The following is a 20,849-nucleotide window of genomic DNA, read 5'->3' as shown; positions in this document are numbered from 1 at the left end:
GCACACTCTGCCTTTCTTCCAGGTGGTTAAGCTAGCTTATGTCCAGTTGGAGAGAAGGGGATGCTTAGAACTTAATCTTGCAACCACTGAAAGGTTGCAAAATCTATTGACCTCTCATTTCTCAGCCTTGATTACACTAAATCTTTTGACACTGTTGACTACCTCTTCCAACGGCTTTGCTTTCTCCTCTTTTGACAATTAACACTGCTTTTTTCTGATTCTTAACTACTTTGTGCCTCGGTCTCATCATCTGTAAAAATAAAGGAATTAACTGTTGACTAAAACCCCTCTAACTCAGAATTTTTGATAATATGATTCTTCTGTTTTATAGTTCCTTCTCATTCTCCTTTGCTAGATTCAGCTTCCATTGATTCATTCATTCAGCAGACATTTATTAAACATGTATTGTACCAAGATATGCTATGGATTAGAGATATAAAGACAAAAGAGATTAATTCTCTGTCTTCTAGGGATTTGAGAGCAACTAGGCTTGGAGCAGAAAGACTCATCTTTGGAGTTCAAATATGGCTTCAGATACTTGAGTTGTATAACCCTGGGAAAATCACTTAATTATGTTTGTCAGTTCCTCATCTGTAAAATTCGTTGTAGAAGAAAATGGCAAACCACTCTGGTTTACTCCCAGGTAAAGATACTCTAGTATCTTTGCCAAGAAACTCCCAATTGGTATCCCAAAGAGTGGACATGATGGAAAAAAACTACTCAAAAAATTCAAGTTTTCATTCTATTGGGGAAACAACATGAACATAGGTAATTGAGTACCAAACATTTAAAAAAAATATTCTGTGAAAGGCAAGTATGGGTGGATTTAACAATGATGTAGAAGAAAGACCTCATGTAGATACTTGAGCTGAGTGTTGAAGGAAGTTCAGTATTCTAAGTAGAGATGGTTGAGGAGTGACTGCATTCCAAGCCTGCTTCCTAGAACAGATGGTAGATGAAATATCTTGTACTAGGAACAGCAAGTAATAAGAATAGTTTATCAACTAGAATGTTTGTTAACCAAAATAACCATGCTAGGTAACCTATTTGTTTAGTGACTGAAATCTACTTAAAATACCAAAGCTGCAACTTAATGAATTTACTTAACATTCTCCTCCAAGGCATCAGTATGGTATGGTGGTGCCCTTGAGTTTCAGAAGCCTGTGCCAAGAAAATAAACTTTGGCAGGTCTTACCAAGCTGGAGAGTCTTCTCGTTTGAGCCTACTGACAAATATAGAACTCATCTTCTGACTCCACATCCAATTGTCTCTTCTTCTGTTAAGTTGCTTCTAAAGGTAACATCAATAATAATAAATATGAGCAATATAAAGAAAATAAAGTTAATATAAAGACATGCTTATGCCAAAATGTAGAAAATGAGGATGGTAGTCTCAAAAGAAAAAACTATATTGATGAAGACCATATAAAAAATAGCAAAACATGTAAGCATACAAATTACAGACTAGAAGAAGACACAAAAGGAAATACTTGGTAGATTTTTTTCAACCATAAATAGACCTGATTTTATACTTTTATTGGATGTTACACCTTATGTTGTTTACATTGAAGTTTTCATTGTTTTTCCTAAATTATTTTTTAATTCCATGATTTCATCATTGTGCTTGTACTCCTTCGACACTGGTACAAATCGCATAACTTTTCTGGCCACCACAAGCTATTACCTTTCTTACAAAATTGCTTTGTTTATGCTTAAGTATATACATGTCTCTTGGTACAGAATGCAAGTAAGTTCCTTGAGGACAAAGACTTTTGATTTTTGTTTCCCCAGTCCCTAGCATTGTACTTGGCATAAAATAGATGCTTAATAAATCTTTGATGGCTATCCATTGTGGATTGAAATGAGATATTTATAAAGCACTGTACTTGGTACATATAAATGCTTAATAAATAATTGTTTCTTGCCTTCCTGCCTTTTCTCCTTTCCCTTCTGTCCATACTCTGTATGTGTTATGTGTATAAAAATGACCAAGAACCATTTTCCAGCAGATAAATGGTCAAAGGATATAAACAAATAGTTCATAAGATCATAGATACTTAGTGCAAGAAGTATTTTATCTATATCTCCTTCAACCTCTTCATTCTACAGAGGGAGACCAAAGAATTTGAGACTTTTTGAAGGTTACACAGGTAGTATCAGAAGCAAGATTTGAGCCCAGTGTTATCATTTCAGAATTATTGCTCTTTTCTCAACTTGTGTAGGCTGTTCCATGTATCTGAAATGTCTATCAGAACTGTTTTAATCTGCATTGCTTTTAATGTTAGTGATTTTTGTTGTTAGCAGTCTGCAATTCTTTTAAGGTTTGGTTCTCATTCTATAGGTGTTGCTATGTACTTAATACAAGAGACTACATGATATGATATATAAATTCCTGAACTCAAGAAGATCCAGGCTCCAGTTATATTGGCTTTGGAAACCTTGAGCTAGTCACTTAAGCTGTCAGTGTTCAAGATAATTCTCCAAGACTTGTAAGTTGCAGAGAAGATGGTGTTTTGTATAGTTTTCTCAGCTGGAGTTCTTTTACTAAGCACAGCATGTGGCATAGAAGTAGCCCTTACTCTAATACTTTTGACTTGACTATGTCTATAAACCCTGTGCTAGATTCTGGGAAAAGAATGAAATAAATGAGGTCTTCTCTGTCTTCAAGGACCTTACATCCTTATAGAAGATAATTTTATTAGAAACTTTAGCTTCTTCAGTGACTTCACTCATCAACCAATTCCCATAAGACATCTTGATCCTCCTGGTTTTTAGTGCTTGATCTCTCCTCATGTTATCTTAAATTATTAATTTTTCTGTTTCATCCCCGGCAGAAGCGAAGCTTCTTGAAGAGAACTAATTTTTTTTTTTTTTTTTTGTACCCAGGACATAGTGCAACATAGTACATGGGAAGTATTTACTTTATTAGGGTTTTATGGAATTGGATTACTACCAAGTAAGGAATATGATTAGCTAAAGGGCACAAGAGTTTCTCCAAATCTTTCAGTAGGCAAAGATCTATGGATCATTGGTACGGAAGCTCTACCAGTACAGAATATAACCAAGACATTTGAAGAATAGGGAGATGAAATTGTAAACAGTTGTGATGTGGTCATGGTCATGCAGATATCAAAGATGAGATTGGCATGCTGACTCCAGTACTTTGGCTATACAGTGCTATACCTTAAAATATTGTTGCGTGCATTTGTAAAATTTACTTTATAGTGTCTGGAGTTTAAGCAGTTATGATTGCTTATTAAGAATTCAGTGGAAAAATTGGTAAATACTTTAAATTATAATGTTAGAATAATTAAGGTTCTCCATGGCTCTTTTCAACAATGAGATGATTCAGGCCAGTTCCTGGTCTTGTGGATGGAGAGAGCCATCTGCATCCAGAGGGAGGACAGTGGGAACTGAGTGTGGATCACAACATAGTATTTTCATTTTGTTGTTGTTTGCTTGCTTTTTGTTGTCTTTCTCACTTTTTTTTTCCTTTTTTGATAGGATTTTTCTTGTACAACCTGATAGATGTGGAAATATGCATAGGAGAATAACACATGATTAATATATATTGGATTACTTACAGTCTAGGGAAAGAGGTAGGGGGAAGGGAGGGAGAAAAAAAATTTAGAACACAAAATTTTGCAAGGGTGGATGTTGAAAATTATCTATGCATATGTTTTTGAAAATAAAAGTTTCAATAATAATTTTTTAAAAAGAATAACCAAGGTCTGCTCTCTTGAATAAAACATTTTTATTCCAAGATTTGGGCACCATTGAAAGTTGAATCATCTGATAGTCTATTTAAAGAGGACAAGCTGGAATATATAAAACATTAATAATAAACTTTAGTGCATTACAAAACTATATCAGACTATGTTTTCAATATACACCTTGACTTATTATTTCAAATAGTTTTCTTAAATGAGCTTTCCATTTTTTTTTTTTTTTTGCAGCATTTCTGTTTTTGTCTGTAGCAGCCTGGCTAATTCATGGAAATCTGGCATGATGGAATATTGCACCAGCTTTCAGAGGAGCTGCTTACTTGTCATAGAATAGGCAGTTCATGGTACAGAGCATTGACAATCTGATTGCTAAGATCCTCTATAACTCCTGTTTTGTGAAATAACTTAGGTATTTTGTAACTTCTGGTAGTAGTAGCTTCTTGTGAATTCTAGGTTATTTCTACAACAGATATGCATAGTGAAATAGAACTAGAGTGTAGAGGTTCATAACATGCAAATAAATATAGGAAAGAGTAGGAATATAAAACTATAAACAGAATGCCAAAGTAAATATTTATATTCAAATCTATTATATATGGTCATGATGTAGACTATAATAATGTTTATTACTATTACTTTAATTGAAGTTGATAAACATAAAATGCAATAAACATAATTGCATTTGTGATCTGTTGGCAATCTTTTGGTAAGCAAATAATAGTATCAGATGAAATAATGACCTTACTTGGTAAAGCAGCAATCAAAATATGGGTCATTTCTATTCATGATCACTTGAATGCCTAAGCCACCTAATTCTTGGTAGAATTCAAAGAATTATCTATTAATTATGTACCAAAGAATTGGTCACTAGTCATTCAATTCACTTTTTCCAAACAATTTTTTTGGTCCTTTCAGTGTGTGCATAAATGAAAATCCAAAATACATATGATTTTTCCTTTATTTTTTTCTTGTTTAAATTCAGTTTGTAACTATATTAACAGATAAATATATAGCAGCCATAGATACATTGTTTTAATAGAAAATTCAGATAATTTATTGGGAAAAACTAAATAGAAATGAAGAACATAACAGTTCTATGCAAATACAGTGTAGTGTGGCCCTTAGTATTTGTGTTGCTAAAAGGACCAGAACAAATTTATTTCTTGCAGTTTCTCACTTACTCTTTGGAAAATTTAAATAGTTTAAAAGTGAAAACTTTATGGATTATTTGTAGCTTTTGGCTAATTGTGATGTTTTCCTTCTTTTAAAAGATCCAGAAATTCATTCAAGAAGTTTCAATGGATCTCTCAACTTTTTCACAGTAGAAAGATACTGGAAATAATATAATAACATTCCAGTATTAGAACATGAATGATTTCACTAATATAGTTTATTAGTGAAACCATTGTATTAAATACAAAAGGGGGCAGGGCTGATTGTGCAGATCTATGCTTTTCCAAAAAAAAAAAAATCTCAAGAAAATACTGCTCTGTTTCTTGGCACGTAAGTGGCTACAGCAAAGTTTGGAAAGTTTCCACTTTTGATTTCCATCTCCCTTCTCTTTCAAGGCCCAGACTCTCTTGAGTACAGATATGTGGTTTCTTTTAGCCACAGTTATGGTTTTAATTCACTCTGCTGTTACACATTTCAACTAGCAAAATGTTGTCACCCAAGTTTGTTTTAACAGGATGACCTAATAATTTATTTCAGAATTTTCTATTTGTAAAAACCTTGCTATTTATAGAAGATGTTTCATTTTTCTATTTGTGATTTAGTTATCCAGATTTTCATTTTTAGTTATTGCTTATTCTTTTGGGTTTTTTCTTATTTAAAAGATGAGCCATTTTAAATCACTGATTAAATTATGTCATGTGATCATATAGTATTTCTTTTCTTTCTAACCATGATATTCACCTGTTCTGTAATCTGCAGAGGAAGATTACAAATTTTGCATTATAGTTGTATCAGAACCCAATAATGATTTTGCTTCTTATTGTTTTAGTCAATTTTATTAATTAATATACTAATCAGAATTGTCTAAGTATATTAGCATCAAAATAGGTCAATGGGCCACCAGGTTATGAGGCCTAACCTACCCCCCCCCCCAAAAAAAAAAAAACAAAAAAAAAACAAACAACACATCCCTGGAGTTAGTTTTATATCTTGAATTTATATTGTAAAAATAGAATCCTTTTCCTTTTTTTTTTTTAAAGCTGTGTAACATTCCATAGTTATTATTATATATACATTAAAATGCTTTTATGTGAGAGTATGTATAAATATACACATGTGTGTGGTGTGTAAACATGATCTCTATTCTCCAGAAGCTAATGATTCTAATTAATTCACATCTAAAGACGTTCCCACAAGTTGGATTAAATAGGCCTGTTGTTATTTTTACATCTGTTGTTATTCTTATATTTGATAACCATTTGGTATCAGTAATCTGTAAGCAAGGTTTATCTGCTTACATGAATTTGGAAGGTGGTTTCAGTGAATCAAACCCTGTAATGGCAATTCCTATTTTGAGCTTTTTGTTTTCTCCTTAGTGCCTGACAAAACTGTGCAGATAGGAGGTAATTGGATATTTCTTAGCTTGAGATAAATTAGTAAATTGGTAGCACATGGTTTGAGCCATATTTTCTTACCTTCAAAAAAAAAAAAAGAATGTAGAATTAAGTCACAAGATCATCTAAAATTATAGGCTTACTTAAATCTATTTCTTGGTATTGGAGATTCATTTGATTAAAAAAATTATGGATTTTTTTCAAATAAGTTATTTTGAGTGGATCTACAGTAAGCCTAATTTTTACTTATATGTAATTATTTGCGTTTTATTTTCTGTTATTTGGATGGTCTTTTTTTTTTTTTTTTTCAGAGAAAAAAATGACTAAATTTTATAATAGTGGTCTATAAAAATATCTGGTGTTATAAATTGACTTTTCTCAGTGCATGCTAATCTATGCTTGTGGCACATGCAGGCAGATTCACATTTTAATCATGAGAAAAGTTGCTGTTTTTATTTGGTTTCATGACAGGGGTTTTTTTTTTTTAAGTTAAATTATTCTCATCTTACTCTCTCTCTCTCTCTTTTTTTTTTTTTTTTTTTTTTTTTTAAACAGCATTTGGAGATTTGATGACATGCTACAGAGAACATTTTGAGCCTATGGTTTTTTTTGGAGAATTCATTTCAAAGGTCTCAGAAGTACAAGAGGTAAAAAAAAAAAAAAAAAGCATGATGAGCTTCAGTGATCTAGGAAAGTTCTGTTGATTAGCATCTTTTATGAACAACTAAAGAGATGTGTATGAACTATTTTCAGTAAAATTTGAAAGCATTTATTAAATACCTCAAATGTTCTAGGCTATAGGCTGTATATGTTTGTGTTATATGCTAGGGAATGTTCTTGCCCTCAAGGAATTTACATTTTATGGAAGGTAGGGATGAGGAAATGAAAGAATACAGCATAGACAGAAAATTAAATGCAAAGTAAATACAAGGCTGGAGGGAGTTAGTAGGAACTGAAGGAATTAACTAACAAGAGCTTCATGTAGGAATTGATGTTTGGTTTAAATTTTGAAGGCAGAAATGGAGAGGAGGGAGTACATTCTAAGTATAGCCCATGCAAAGGAGTGGAGATAAATGTAATGTGGGGAGCAGCAAATAGAACTCTTTGGCAGCTTCGTAGAATATATGAAAATGGGATGTCTAGCAGTGATGATCAGATGAAAAGTTCTAACCAAAGCCCAGTTTTTCTGAGAAAATGTTATAAGACAAGCATTTCTTAGTGTTTATTATATGCCAGGCACTGTGTTAAACACTGGGAATACTTAAAAAAAAAAAAAGAAGCTAAAGTATGATCCCCGTCCTCAAAAGAGCTCACATTCTAATGGAAGAGACAACGTGCAAAAAACCATGTACATGTAAAATATATGCCGGACAGACTGGCATTAATCTCAGAGGAAGGTGCCAGCAGGGAGTATGCTTAGGGGAGTGTTGTGGGCAGATGAGGAAAGAACTTGAGTAGAAGCTGGGATTTCAACTGATCTTGAAGAAAGCTAAGGCAGCAGATGGACAGAGGTGAGGAGGGAAAATGTTCAAGGACTGAAAGATCCTGGAGGCAGGAGAGGAAAGTGGGATGGCTGAGTGAAGGTCAGCAAGAAGAATGGTGGAATCCAGGGAACAAAACATAAGAAGCCTGGAAAGGCAGGAGGGCCCTGAGTTGTAAAGAGCTTAACTTCATACCAAGCATTTTAGATTGAGGAAGGAAATCATGTAGTCACTTTGGCAGCCACGTCGAGACTAGATTGGCATTCCAGGTGGGAGATGGTGAGGGCCTGCTCCATGGGAGGGGCAGTATCAAAGGAGAGAGTTTGTGAAGATAGAATGATATTTGGATATGTGGGAACTGGTGAAACATTGAGAATGATCCTGAGTTTAGGAGTCTGAGTGACGAGGAGGATGGGGTAGCCATCACCTGGGAAGGACAGTTTGAAAGGGGAAAGATAGTTCTGTTTTGGACACGTTTCAGTTTGAGATAGCTATGGGACATCCACTTCTAGATGCCTACAAATCAGCTGGTGATGCCAGATTAAAGAGAGAGGGCTAAATAAATAGATCTGAGAATTCCCTCCATAGAGATAGCAAGTTGAATCAGTAGGAACTGACAAGATCACTGAGAATGGTAGGTTAAAGGGAGAAGAGAGGGCCCAGGTCAGAGCTAAAGTTATGACTGTGGTTATTGGATTTGACCTGGATGAAGATTCAGCAAGGGGAGACTAAGGTGTCCTAAAAACCCAGAGCGAATGGACTCTCCAGGAGAAGGTGATTAACAGTGTCTGTGGCTGTGGTGGGGTCAAGAAGGATGAGGCTTGAGAAAAAGTCACTAGATTAGCCAATTAAGAGATCACTTGAGACTTTGAAAAGAGCAAATTTTTCTCAAATGATGAGCTTGAAAGCCAGATTGAAAAGGCTTTTAAAACTGACTGAGAATAGAAGTGGAGTCACTTGTTGTAGATGGCTTTCTAAAAGAGTTGGGCTGAGGAGGAGAAGATAGATATAAGAAATGATATGGACAAGTAAAGGTGTTTTGTTGTTGTTGTTGTTGTTGTTTTGGGGGGATGCGAGAAAAATTGACATTTTTGGAAGGAATAAGAAGAGATTGAAGATTAGGAAGAGATTGCTGATGACAAGAAGGAGCAGGCTACTAGAATGGATGGGGAAGGGATAGAATCAAGAATGCTTATAGAATAATTTGCTTGGAAAGCCAATTCATGAGAAGTGGGGTGGGGAAGCTAACTGAAAGATGTGAGATCAGAAGGGAAGAAGATGGAACTTGTCTAGCTACCCCAGCAGGGGTGAAAAGGGGTGCCAAATGAATCAGTAATGGAATAAAACCAAAGAGCCAACACCAGTAAACCCCTACATCTAGGACTACACAACATGTCTAGAAGCTTGTGAGGGTCAAGGGTTTTGGGTAGTGGTGGGGATGTTCCATAAAGCAGGAGGACCTCAGATAAACAAGGAATTAAAAAGCCTCTTGGAACCCCTGAAGGAGAAAAAAACAACTCAGAGGCTCACACTCAGGCCCATCTCAGGGGACATAGCCAGCTCTTGGTAGGTGACTACAAAAAGAAAGGGGCCAAGGTCCCCAGGCGGCACTGACCTGTGGGACCTCCAGAAGGCCCAAAGCCAGGAAGATCCGATCTCTGCTACTTGGTTGTGTCCCATTGGGGATGTCCCAGGAGGCAAAGCCAAAGAGGGGAGACAGAGGCCAGCAAGTGTTTTAAGCCACAGAAGGATAGAAGCAGAATCTGGAAATGTGGCAGAAGGCAGAGACTGATTAGGTTTCTATCCCAGGCCAGGCCACAAAGAAGCATCTGAATCACAGGAAGAGGATATCAAATATGGGGACCAGCCACCACGTTCCAGAGTTCAAGCAGAGTATGGAGATGATAAAGCCCAATCCAGCTACTGAAGTTAGAGACAAAAGCAGAGATAGGAACATGGAGGTCATGAGAACTGCTCCCATTGCCAAGTGGAGAAAAAAAAACTAATGCTAATTCCACATGCGGAGAGTCAGATGCTGAACTTTTCTACAGATAGCATGATTCTTTAAGATATACTTTTGTATTTGTAGTAAGCAAATAAAATAGTATTATTTCTGTATTTGACTTTAGTAACATCTTCATGAGTATTTAGAAAGATTAGTTTTTGTTAAGATTTATATAAGGCCTTTTTTACACATTTAATACACCTAAATAAATGTGGATATTTCAGTATAATGTTTCATTAATGATTTTTTCTTCACCACTTTTTTTTTTTGCATCACTGTTGCTACTTACTAAATCTCTCTGCTTTACTCCCTCTTCCCCACCAAAACCTTCCCTTGTAATCTCTAAGAATGGCAAAATAAAGCAAATCAACACATTGTAATGTCTGTAAATATATGCCAGATGTGAGTACAGTAGTACTCACTGTACTTTCTTGTGAAATGTGTGCCTGGATAGCTTCCCCAAAGAAAGTTCCTTTAACACATTCCTTTCACCACTTGGCTTGGTTAACTTTCAGTTGATACTATCTTGGGGAATATAGAGTAATCCTTTTTATTGAGACTGACAGCTGGAACCCTTTTACTTCTTATCCTGTTTGCTGTTGCCTTGCACATGTAGATAACCAGTTCAAAGTGTAAAGAAATCTGTTAGAATCTCTGAACAAAAGCTATATAGTAGATAGAGCACTGATTTGGAAATCAGTGTACTTGGATTTAAATTTTGTCATTTTTTTCATTTACTGCTTGTGGGACCCTGGGTGGGTCACTCTAATCAATCATCAAGTGTTTATTAAAAACTAATTAGGCTTAGTACTAAGTGCTGGGGATGTAAATATAATAGCAACAGGACAACATACATCTGAAGCTGTGTACAAGATAAATATAAGTGGATAAAAAAGGTGTCAACTACAGCTAATGGGCTGAAGAAAGGCTGTTGAAAGTTGTCCTTGAGCTGAATCTTGAGGAAAACCTGGGATTCTGAGAGGTAGAGATGGGGATGGAGAGCCAGGCAAAGGCATGAAGGCACAAGTAGAGCATCTTGTGAAAGGAGCAAAAATCAGGCTGGTAAGAGTGCACAGAGGGGAGGAAGAAGCAGAAAGAGCTTCCAGCGTAATATAGAGTGGGGGTGGGGTATTTGATTCTGGAGGTTTTCAGGGCACTGACGTTTATTGAGCAGGGAATGACATGGTCAGACAGGCACATTAGTGATGTGGGAGAGCCGGCCAAGAAGTGATGAGGATTTGTGTGAATGGAAAGAAAAAGGCTTCTGAGAGACATTAGGGAAGCAGAAAGACATAGCGGGATTTTGGTGCAGGGTTTGCTACTGATTGGATGATATTGAAGAGGAGTAGCGAGGAGTCCAGTATGATACTGAGATGTAGTGTCCTTGAGAGTACGAAGGAAATTCTGAAAAGAGGAGTAATGAGTTCTATTCTGGATATGGTGAGATTGAGCTGCTTACCAGACATTTAGTTAGAAATGCCCTAAAGGAAGATGTATGATGGGAAGCTGGAGCTCAGGAGTGAATCTGAGACTGGGAACATAGTTCTAGGCATAATATGATCTGCATCAAGATGATAATTGAGTTCATGGGAGCTGATGAGCATAGAGAGCAGAAAAAAGGGCTCAGGACAAAGCCTAAGGGGAGAGAGCCACAGTGACTGGACATGACATGAATAGAGATCCCTGGGAGAGATTAAGGAGAGGTCATAAAGGTAGAAAGAAAGCCAGGAAAAACCCAGAGGAGAGAATGGTCCACTGTGTTACAGTGAGCTCAAGAAGGATGGCAATGCAAAAATGCTGTTTGGTTTGGCAATTAAGAAATGGTTTAAATAAACAGTTTAATTTGGTTGGTGACCCACAAAACCAGCCTGCACAGGGTTTAGAAGAGAGTAAGAGAAGAGGAAGTGATAGCAGTGCATATAGATGGCTTTTTCCAGGAATTTAATTGATATAACAAGTAGGAATAGTAGAACCTAGTGAAAATATTTTTAACTAATGAGCAAAATAGAAGAAGATGAAATCAACAGAACATTTGGCTTGAGTAGGAAGGGACTTGAGAAGCCGTGTAGTGCTCCCTGAACCTGGGCAGGAACTTTGAAGAAATGGAGTCTTACTGTATTATAGGACAGGACCCTAAATTTTAGTCTCAGTGTGTGGGCTATGGGCCAACCTTTTATGACTTTAATTTATTCCTTGAAAAATAAGCTGACACCTTTTGTCATTTCAGTCATGTTCCCTTTGGCATTTTCTTGGCCAAAATGCTGGCATGGTTTCTATTTCCTTCTCCAACTCATTTTACAGATAAGGAAACTGAGGCAAACAGGGACCCCCCCCCAAAGCTATTGTCTTGAGGTCAGCTTTGAACTCAGGTCCTTCTGACTCCAAGGCTGGTGCTCTATCCATGGAGCCACCCAGCTATCACCTTTAATTTGTGTTTAAAAAAAAAAAAAAGAAAAAGAAAGAAAGAAAGAAATGTTGATCAGAGAAACAGATTAGGCCTATGATATCCAAAAGCATTGTTGTATGTCTAAAATAGTAGTTTTTAAAGAAAACAGTCTGTATGAATTCAATATAATGTATTGTGTTAGTTTTTGAAGATTTTCCTTTTAGATATCCTCGATTCTGCATTCTAACTTTGCTTATTAACCAATGTCAGTCTTTGTTTTTTTAAAGAAATGTGTGACCCAAAGGAAAATGACACTCAAAGAAAGCAGAATTCGATTCACTGGAATAACTTAATTTTGATGCCAGAAAACTAGTGATATAATAAACTTCCCTTATTTCTGCAGAGATAATGGTAGATTATGAATGCAAGATGAGGCCTGCTTTGTCAGAAATGATCATTGTGTTAGTTTCTTTGACTTAGTTGTGTCTCTTTATTTCAGTGAAGTATAGAGAGTGTTTTGAAGAACTTATAGCAGTGTTAAAAATAGTGACATTTCTTGATATTTGGGATTTATATATAGAATGACCATAAAATAATAAGACTGTTTTACAGATAAAGTGAAGACATGCAGTACTCAATTAGGCAGAACTTTATTATATTCTCTATTGTTCTCTGGCTGCTTTGCTTTGCCTTTTTTGCAAAAAAAAAAAAAAAAAAAAAAAAATATTTTTGCCTAATGAACTGAATGAAACTCTGCTCTTATGTTTGTGGATGTTTAAGTTCATCATGAAAAAAAAAATTGGAAAAGGAAAAAAGCTTAATATCCTAAGATATTAAGAAATATCTTAAGTAGTTAATAGTACTGTTTGTTTTTATTTAAAATTATAATAATTCTTACTTTACTATTTGCTGAACAAATTTTATGTTTTAAAATATTTTGATTTTGTCCCAACTAATTTTAAAGCTAATATCTCAAGTGTAAACTATTGTTATTAACCTTTTAATTTTGACAGTGATCAAGAGCCCTAGAATAAATATCTATAGAATGAACAAATTGCTGTCTAAGATCCTTTCAAGAATTAAGACTTAATTCTGTTTCTTTATTTTAGAAGTTGAAAGTTTTGCCATTAGAAGAGTACCCTCTAAATCTTTTCTGAATCACTTATGTCTTACTTTCTTATTTAGTACTTGATGTTCAGGAATGCTTGATCCTAATCTTTATCAATATGTAAAGTTTTTTAAAGAAGTTAAAATAATTTCATCTCTTTCTGTTATTCATAGACTTTAACTTTTAAACAAATTGATTCAACAAACATTAATATGTGCGATATCTTAAAGTACTATACCAGTCAGTTTTATTTTTATTTCTTTGTAATAGTGGTGGGAAACTCAAATAGAAATGGATTTCTGCTAGCTGCATATTGATTTAGAAAACCACAAATTAACATTATCTATTCAATTGTATTTTTATTTATTTTGTTAAACATTTCTCAATTACATTGTAATCATATCATACTCATGAGTATTTCAGACTGCCTGTGGCTGTTCTTTTAACACCTGTGCTTCCTAGAGTTTTCTAAAGAAAAAAAGAAATAGTTGTCAAAGTACTGCAGCACAAATGCTTTCTAATATTGAGGAAATTCACACTTTAATAATTATGGAAAATCTGCCTAATTTTCCAGGAAAAGTCTGTATGTAGTACTCAAAGGTAGAGTACAGGGCTGTGTTATCAATCACAGAAACAAGTCCATTTAGATTGTATGTTGTTTGGGATAGTTGAGATAGATATGTATGTATGATGGATAGAGTTTAAGATACTCTACTATTTCTATCACTAGAGCAAGCCACTTAACCTTTCCGAAACTGAGTTTCTTAATTTATTGAATAAGGACAGTAGTATCAAGTGTGTCTCCCTTATAAGATTATTGGTAGATGATGTATAAAAAGAAATGTACACAAGTTAAAAAAAAGTGTCATGCAAACATCAGTTCCAGTCCAACAAATATTTGTTAAAAACTGTTATATGAAACATAAGGGTGAAGCAGCATGATATGGTGATTAGGGAGCCAGTCTTAGAGTCAGAACGGCCTGGATTTTTCTCAGAAGTGGATCTGATCATTGAGAAGGGAGAGAGTACTGATGGCATCCAGGAAGAGTTCACATCTGACCTGAGCTTGAAGGAGGCTGTGGTTTCCTGGCAGCTGAAGAGAAGATGAATGCCAGACCAGGGGAGGGAGTGCTGAGACCAAGCTGCCAGGTAGACTGGCACTGAGAATGCATGTGAAATAAGCCTGGCCAAGAATGCTGGAACTGTCTATTGAAGGGATTTAAAAGCCAAATGGAGAAGTTTGTGTGCCATATTACGGTCAGTAGGGGACCCCTAAAGGATCCTGACACTATGTACATATGGGTTCTTTCCCTCTGTCTTTGATATTCTTTGGGGGTTATGTACGATTAGTAAGAAATTGATGTCCCACAGATTTTTATTTTTGCCTAATGAACTGAATGAAACTCTGCTCTTATGTTTGTGGATGTTTAATTTCATCATGAAAAAAAAAATTGGAAAAGGAAAAAAGGCCTGAAAAGAGGTAATGATGGCTAAACAAGAGTAATCTTGTGAATTCAGAGAAAGAGATAAAATGAAAAAAGAGGGTGGACATTAGAATCAATAAAACATGGCCACTTATTAGGTACAAAGGATGAAAATGAAGAATTTAGAATAATTCTGAAGAGTGAAAGTGAGTAGAAAAATTGTATGTGTCTGTGTGTGTGTGTGTGTGCGTGTAAGGAGGGAGAGGAGAAATGGGGTTATGGTGAATTCTTTTTTGTACTTGTTGCATTTGAGCTGCCAGGGAATCCTCTAACTAAAATGTCCAGCAGCCAAATAGTAATGCAGGAATAAAGTTCAGGATACATAGTTTTATAAAATTCTACATTCATATGTTTATGTAAGAGTTGCCTAGGGCACTGAGAAGTTAAGTAATTTGCTCAGGGTGTCATGCATGCTACTTGTCAGAGACAGGACTTGAATGCAAGTTACGTGTATATGAGAATGTATATATTCATATGCATATATCATAATATATATATTATTAATATGTATATGCATGTATGTACAGATATGTATGTGTGTATACATAGCTTATGTGAATAAATAATTTGTATAAGTGTAAATGTGATATATTAATTTAGGATTCTTCTGTAAGAAAATAACTGAACTCGAGAGCTGATGAAATCACTAAAAGATAAGTGTTATATGAAGAAGGAAGATCAGCGGATACAATTTGGATTTTTGTTGTTGTTTTGGTTTGGTTTTTTTTTTTTTTTTTTTTTTTTTTTGCCATTTACCTATTATGAGAAATTCTTTTTCATAATACCAATCATTTTGCATTTTATTTTATAATGGAAACAGTGGTACAGACTGAGATTTGGCATTTTTTTTAGATTTCTTTTTATCTTTTTTTTTTTTTTAAAGCTTATGTGTCTTATGTGTTCATATAAATTAGAAGTGCTTACCCAATAGCCTAATGAATAAACATTGAACTAAAATTTTTAACAGACTTCAATAAGTTTAAAAAGCATTTAAAAAAATTTTCTGTGAACATGAACAAGTTCCTTAAGTAGGAAGTTAATACTTTCTCATTTCTTTTCTTACTCAGGTAGATATACAAATGTCTACCACAAGACGAAAGCGCAGCATGTTATGTATTTTACCATAAGCTGTCATAAAATGAGCTCAATTGCAGACAGGTATGTTAATGGATGTTATTTTATTTAAATTAATTTTTCAGTGTCAAGTTAATAATTCATATTGAACATCTGGAAAAAGGTTTTTGTACTTAAACATAAGTGTTTTTACATTCTATCTCTGGGCTCAGCTGTCTTTTTAAAAAAATAAAAAGTAAAATACAATATTATAATTTAGAGGTGGTGATAAGATAAATAGGGAAGATTGCAGTCTTGTGTCTTCCATAAAGAAGATATGTAAGAGAAGTTCTTACTAGTGAGCATGACTATTTAGACAAAAAAGATTTGACCACAGGAACTAATGATGAATTTCTAAACCACTTGAAATTTGTATATTAGTGAGTAAGAATTTCAGGATCACTGATAATAGAGATGCTTTTCGAAATTTGCAGATATGTTTCATAACAAATATTTGTTGGGCAACTAATGGCTTTGTGAACTCTCTTACCTCGGTGTTAAGTGTATAAAAATGAAAAGTATATTATGTGTATACATATGTGTATATTTAAATGTTAAATAACAGCATAATTTATAAGCCATTATTATACTATATAGAAGTAGGTTCATTTTTGAAAAGTTTTGTTTGTATGATTGTTTTTGTAAAATAATATAAAGCCTTCTTTGTTAAGATGATTTTATAGTACATGGGGTCACCAAGTAATGTGATTCCCCCCCCCCCATTTCTTGTGAGTATGCCATTAATTTCTGTTTTAATGTTTTAATACCTCCTTTAGAGATGATGGTAGTATTTTTGATGGACTGGTGGAAGAAGATGACAAGGATAAAGCAAAAAGGTGATTATTTGAGATGTATATTTACAAATAAATGATTGTTGACACCTTAAAAATTCAAATGTATTATCAAAATGAAAAAAAAAATTATATCACTATGCTTCCATAGCATAACATATCCTGAAATTTTTAGTGTGTTTTTAAAAAATTTATACTAGAAAAGACAGTCTATGAACATATTTATCATGTTACATAAAAATAAGTTTATTAAAACAATTCCTTGTTAAGGGCCCTTGGTGCAATTAAGTGCTATCAAATCATTTACTCACTGATATGAATAAATACCAAAAAAACCTTGAAGATAAGGTGATTGATTTTAAATTGACAGTGAATTGCTTAAATAAATACAGATAAAGAATATCTGGAATTATGGAGAACTTAATAAGAGATGAGGTTAAGTCAGTGAACATTCAGTTTATGCATAACTTCTCAAAGAGACATTGATTGATGATCAATTCTGATGGACCTGGCCATCCTCAGCAATGAGATCAACCAAATCATTTCCAATGGAGCAGTAATGAACTGAATCAGCTACGCCCGGCGAAAGAACTCTGGGAGATGACTAAGAACCATTACATTGAATTCCCAATCCCTATATTTTTGCCCACCTGCATTTTTGATTTCCTTCACAAGCTAATTGTACAATATTTCAGAGTCTGATTCTTTTTGTACAGCAAAATAACAGTTTGGTCATGTATATTTATTGTATATCTAATTTATATTTTAATATATTTAACCTCTACTGGTCATCCTGCCATCTGGGAGAAAGGGGGTGGGGAGTAAGAAGGGAAAAATTAGAACAAGAGGTTTGGCAATTGTCAATGCTGTAAAGTTACCCATACATATAACCTGTAAATAAAAGGCTATTAAATAAAAAAAAGAGAGAGAGAGACATTGATGTATATTTACACCTGTAGCTACATATCTTACTTGATCATGGTCTGTAGAAGTTATTTTTTGAAAATATCACTTTAATTTCAAGGTTTCCTCGCTTAAATTGAAATAGTGACATTAAAATAAATGAAAATTGAGTACCAGCCTTGAAGTCAGGAGGACTTGAGTTCAAATCTGGTCTCAGACACTTAACACTTCCTAGCTATGTGATCACTTAACCCCAATTCTTCAGCAAAACAAACAAACAAATAAATAAGCGAATGAGTAAGCGAATAAATAAATAGATAAACAAATGAATGAATAAATAAATAAAAATGAGTGGAGATTGTATGATGCCATAGTGTTGGGGACTTGACTTTCTTTCATCTCCAATAACTGGAATATTTAGTGATAACTTTGATTAATGCTTTAAACACTTGGATTATTAATATATATGAGCTACAAATGAACTCCATTTCAATCCAAATCAAATCTCCTGTCAATAAATAATATAGCTACTGTTGTTCTTCACAAATAAATAGTTTTATTAATATGAATCATTTAACTCTTTCCTTTAGTATGAAAGAAACTTAATTTACAGTATATTTGGCTATAAATTCATTATGTTTTTTTCTTTCATTATAACCAAGACAATCACACTTTGAGGTTTAGAATGTAAATATTCATGAAATGAATCAAAAACATTGTCCAAATGAGTTGAGAACATTGTTCAGTTTGATTTTATGTGAATGGTCACCTTTTTGAAAATATTTGTTAGTTTATGCTGAATAAACAGATGGATGTCTTTTGTTAGCTTCCAAAATGTGGCATATTCATTTGTGTAATTGTTATTTAAAATTTTTTGAAATCTTTAATATCAAAGGCATTAGATTTCTGAGTCAAGAAATATTTGGTTATCCCATGAATGTTTTGTCACCTAAAAGTGTGGGCAATGGACTAAATTAGATAATGATTCTAACTCTCTATTGAATGATTGCTAATCTTTCCCCAGAGTATCTAGAAACAAATCTGAAAAGAAGCGGAGAGATCAGTTTAATGTTCTCATTAAAGAATTGGGATCTATGCTTCCTGGTAATGCTCGGAAGATGGACAAATCTACTGTACTACAGAAAAGCATTGATTTTTTAAGGAAGCACAAAGGTATTTTTAGCTTTCAACTGAATAAATGTATTAAGCAATACAATCTGAATTTAATAGTGGTTTTATTTGTTTAAAAGCAAATTGTAATTTACAAAAAAAAAAAAAAAAAAAAAAAAAACCTTGATAGAACTTGATAATTTTAATTTATCTTGGTTCTCTTACATCTTTGTGGGGAAGATTTCAAGTTTTAATACTTGTTTTGTAACTTTAAAATTTTAAAAGAGACTTTTTTTTTTGTCCTAATAAGTAACCTAAAAGTGAAAATCAATTGGTATTCACCTAATGGTTATTCTAGAAAAACAATGTATGAAATCATTTTTATTGATCTTTTACAGAAATTACTGCACAGTCAGATGCCAGTGAAATTCGACAGGACTGGAAACCAACATTCCTTAGTAATGAAGAGTTTACACAATTAATGTTAGAGGTATATCAAAATTCATCTTAAATATTTTAACTTCAGGAGATTCTTAATGACTTCTGATAAAGAGTATCATTGTGATTTAATTTAATTCGGCAAGCTGTACCTCCAATGAAGAATAATCATTTAGTTTTTATATTACAACTTTGAGCAAACCAAGGCTAAATTTTTCTAGATTTCATATTATTTGGATTTTTTGCAGTCTTAGAGAAAGATAGATTTTTGATTGTTTTTATTCTCAGGCTTCTCTGGAAATAATTTTAATATTCATTAATTGGTATCTTCTGTCATAGACTGACTAATGCAAGGCCTATCTTATATTGAATTTAAAAATATTGCTAGAAGATAATAGTAAAACGTGGTTCTAAGTTTTAGTATTACAAAGAAAGTAATTCATTCTTAACTCATTAAAATTTCTTTATAGGAAACGAACATGTGTTCTTTTACAGTAAGGAAGTTTTCAAAATCCAATTAATTTGAGTGCTAGTAGTGATGTATTGTTTATCAGAATTGTCAAATCTTCTCATGAAGTATAATACTTCTGGGATCCATGATTTCATTGCTGTGGGGCACTCCCTCCACCAGTATAGATTGAAACTTTTCTACACCTTAGTCAGTGGTCTTTTAGAATTGCTGTGGCTGAAAAAAAGATCCGCCATCTCTCTTTTGGTGATGAAATTTAGTCTGACTAGTATTTTGTTAGTAGATAGTTTGACATTTAGCCCGAAACTCTGTTTTATGAGCTGCTTGTTGTACCTGTTATAATTCAGATAAGATTTGTACTTCCTTAGACAAACCAAAATTACCTTCATGCCTTGATGAGGCTTTGGAGTAGTATTTTAGAGGATGACCAATTTTAAATGCCATATAAATGTTGAGATGCTCCCCCAAAAAAAGAAATCTAATCATGCATTTTCATTTCTTAAGAGGTGTGGCAATGTAACATAGTTGCTATTCCTATCCATAATATTTAAAGATTAAAAGCATGAAAACCTAACAAAATGACTTTGGGAGGTAAGAGAAATAATGCTTTTCAAGCATGCAGGCTTTGGAAGAGGAAAAATAGGAAGGTGAGAAAATACAGGAATAAGAAAGAAAGGTAAAAGAAGTAATCAGCCTAGAGAAACACAGAGGTTAGTTATTAAAACCTTTCTTCATTTTCAGATTAAAAAAAAACAAAACTTTTCCTTTCCTATTGCCTGATTTTCTTTTATATTTACCGATAAGCATTTATTTAATAAAAAGAATTTTTTAGGTTATAAGCAAAAAAGCATAACTGTCTACCTATTATAGTATATATTTATATTTCTATCTGACAAAAAAACAAATTGTAGAAAGGGAGGAGAAAGAAGCAAATTCATAAAATATCTTTTTTTTATGTCAATATAAAAACTAATTGTTAGGTTAAATAAATCTTAGTGCTTTGTTGTTAACATATGAAAATACTGATGAATGTGGCTTTTGATAGAAAGTAAATAATTTGTGAAATCAGTCATATTTATGAAGTCTAAATACAATTTGTTTTTGATGTCTGTGTATATATCTATAATCAAAACTTGGTGTCTTACCTACAAACATGCAGTTAATTGTTTCATAATTTCAGAGTAAATAGAAATATAATTTATAATTTTGCGAATTATTTTCTCCATTAGAAATTAGCATATTATTTAGTATTTTTAATTTAGCTGCTATA

The 20,849-nt window shown here is 33.6% G+C and overlaps 1 protein-coding gene across 5 annotated transcripts in view; it reads left to right on the top strand.

The window, feature by feature from the left end:
• CLOCK (clock circadian regulator) overlaps positions 1-20,849 on the top strand; it is a 111,451-nt gene that overhangs the window by 44,609 nt on the left and 45,993 nt on the right. For 2 of the 5 annotated variants that reach the window (XM_031944016.1, XM_031944013.1), the window contains exons 2-6: positions 6,847-6,938; positions 15,823-15,913; positions 16,645-16,704; positions 18,587-18,735; positions 19,071-19,162. In XM_031944016.1, coding sequence (XP_031799876.1) covers positions 15,867-15,913; positions 16,645-16,704; positions 18,587-18,735; positions 19,071-19,162 — 348 coding nt within the window. In that variant the 5' untranslated portion in view covers positions 6,847-6,938; positions 15,823-15,866. Of the gene's footprint in view, positions 1-644; positions 1,297-1,914; positions 2,489-6,846; positions 6,939-15,822; positions 15,914-16,644; positions 16,705-18,586; positions 18,736-19,070; positions 19,163-20,849 lie in introns of those variants that run through there. The other 3 variants (XM_031944015.1, XM_031944014.1, XM_031944017.1) reach the window with 3 other exon arrangements.

The sequence above is a fragment of the Sarcophilus harrisii genome, chromosome 6 (assembly GCF_902635505.1).
Source record: "Sarcophilus harrisii chromosome 6, mSarHar1.11, whole genome shotgun sequence".
NCBI classification, from domain to species: domain Eukaryota; kingdom Metazoa; phylum Chordata; class Mammalia; order Dasyuromorphia; family Dasyuridae; genus Sarcophilus; species Sarcophilus harrisii.
Note: the sequence above shows the minus strand (reverse complement) of the source record. Positions and strands in the feature narration are given on the sequence as shown.